The sequence below is a fragment of the Cyprinodon variegatus genome, unplaced genomic scaffold, assembly GCF_000732505.1.
Source record: "Cyprinodon variegatus isolate N-32 unplaced genomic scaffold, C_variegatus-1.0 Scaffold1265, whole genome shotgun sequence".
NCBI lineage: Eukaryota > Metazoa > Chordata > Actinopteri > Cyprinodontiformes > Cyprinodontidae > Cyprinodon > Cyprinodon variegatus.
In genome coordinates this window covers 35,165-37,233 of record NW_015151718.1, presented here as the reverse complement: position 1 = coordinate 37,233, position 2,069 = coordinate 35,165, and the positions used below count along the sequence as shown (strand labels likewise).

General features: G+C 48.2%; 1 protein-coding gene across 1 annotated transcript in view; it reads right to left on the bottom strand.

Annotated features, from left to right (window-relative positions):
* LOC107102502 (serine/threonine-protein kinase LMTK1-like) overlaps positions 1-1,092 on the bottom strand; it is a 72,125-nt gene extending 71,033 nt beyond the window's left edge. Inside the window, exon 1 of the mRNA XM_015401831.1 lies at positions 628-1,092. Coding sequence (XP_015257317.1) covers positions 628-703 — 76 coding nt within the window. The 5' untranslated portion in view covers positions 704-1,092. The remainder of the gene's footprint in view (positions 1-627) is intronic.
* Positions 1,093-2,069: the final 977 nt, after the last annotated feature.

Sequence of the window (2,069 nt, the reverse complement as noted above, 5' to 3'; positions counted from 1 at the left end):
CCTTTTTTCGATGAAGTGGTGATCTATACCCTGATACCCAGAGCTGTTTTATAGTGAGTGCACGATCAGAGTGAACGAATTAGACCTCTGGATGCAATCTTTACTTGAACTGTTCATAAAGGGATGAGATTTGCAGAAATATTCCTCCTCTGCTGTCATCTGCTGCTTTGGCTGCAAAGACTTTAAAAATTTGAGGTGGAGGTGAAGATTTGATGATGATGATGCTGTGATATTTGAGGTAATTGGAGATGAAGATGAGCAACATCTGGTCTGAGAATCAGTTCAGATGTGAAACTAACAGAGGAGAAGGTATGAGGTTCATAATTCAGCAGACAAGCTCCTTTCAACAGATTCATTCATCACCTCCTCTTCCTCAGCACTAATTAAATGACTGAGTTCATCTTCCTCCTCCACAGCTCCTTCTTCACCTTTCACCTTTAATTCACCTAAAGTGAATTAACAGCAGACAGTCCCTCAGGTTTATCCTAAATCCCATCAAACAGGAACCAAGCAGGACAGAAACATTACATCACTGCTGCCTTCTGGAAGCTGCGACGTTTGAAATGTGGAGAATCAAAGCAGCTGCGATCAAATCGCCTGAGATGTTGGAGAAGGACTGCGGCTCACCTGGGTTGAAATGCGAGCTGAGGGCGCAGCCGGGGAGGAGCAGCGCGGAGCACAGCGCCGCCAGGAGCAACAGCATCTTCCAGCCGGAGGAAGCAGCAAACACTGCGGGGCTCAGAGGGCAGGAAACCGGGAGATCAGGGCTTCATTTCTGCTGTGGATCCGCAGTGACTCCGCAGGACGTCGCTTCATCTCTCCCCTCCCCTGGATCGGTCCCTCTCTGTTCCTCCTCCCAGGAACTCGCTCAGGTTCTCCTCCTGAAGATGGATCCTGGGTGACAGCAGCTCCTCCAAGCTTCACCTGGAAGTTCTCACACCGACCCGCAGGGGACGATCACGTGACAGCCGGGAAAGCGAAGAAATGATGCAAAAGTTAAAAGAAAAGCGGGATTTGCGCGCGAGCCGCTGGCGCTGTCCGAGGTGCTGACAGACACAGCGCCATCTTGCTCCGTAATGCGCCCGAATGAGATTTTCTGGAGCCTTTCAGTGTCTGCAGGGCGGGGGGGGTCGGGGGGGGTCCGAGCATCCTCAGCTGACTGAAATATTCAGCACACAGAGGAGAAAAGGTGGAGATACTATTTTTAATGCTGCACAGAGATGTGTTCAGGCTCCAACCTGCAGGTTGGAAAAAATCAGCTTCATCAGGAAGTCTGAGTTTCCTCCTGCTTTACTGCAGATGGAGTCTTTTTATTCCATCAATTAATGAGAAATCATGTTTATCAGGATAAAAGACAGACAGTAGGATAAACTGGCTATAATCCTGCTGTCCATACATGCTGGAGAGAACCCCCTCCCCCACTTGGCAACATCCATCCTCTGCCATTCCCTCCCCCTGCCTCCCACTGCCTCCCACTGCCTCCCACTGCCTCCCATCCCTTCAGACTGGAGTCTTGGCATCGAATCGATTCAACTTTTCTTTGTGCATATTACAGGCTTATCATGGTGTCTGATTGTTCTTCAGCAGAGATGTCACACGCTCGTGCTAATCCAGCATTACTCAGCTCCTCCAGTGTCTCTCTGCACTGCTTCCTTTAGCTCGGTGTTATGTAATGCATCATTTATTATTAAAAGACGTGATTTTTCTTAGCCGTGCCAAGAATACCAACAGAGCGACGGCTGAAAGAAACAAACAGCAGCAAGCAGGAGTCCAGATATCTGTCCACAGGGACGATGCTTCTGTTCAAATATTGGCCTAAAGATCTTTGAACTGGTCTCAGCTGGACGTTCTACTTTTAAAACTCCGTAGTTTGGAAAATATCAGCTTTCCAAAATACTCAGATTATTTTTCATAAGAAGGCATCATAGATCAGCTCCACTGCTCTAGAATGAAGACATCTGGTCATCGTTGTAGCAGCAATCCCTTGAGTTCAAGAGAAGTGGCATTGCTGCTCCCTTATCTGCTGTCCATTCAGGGGGGGGATTTACCTTTAGGCAATAATAGGAAGT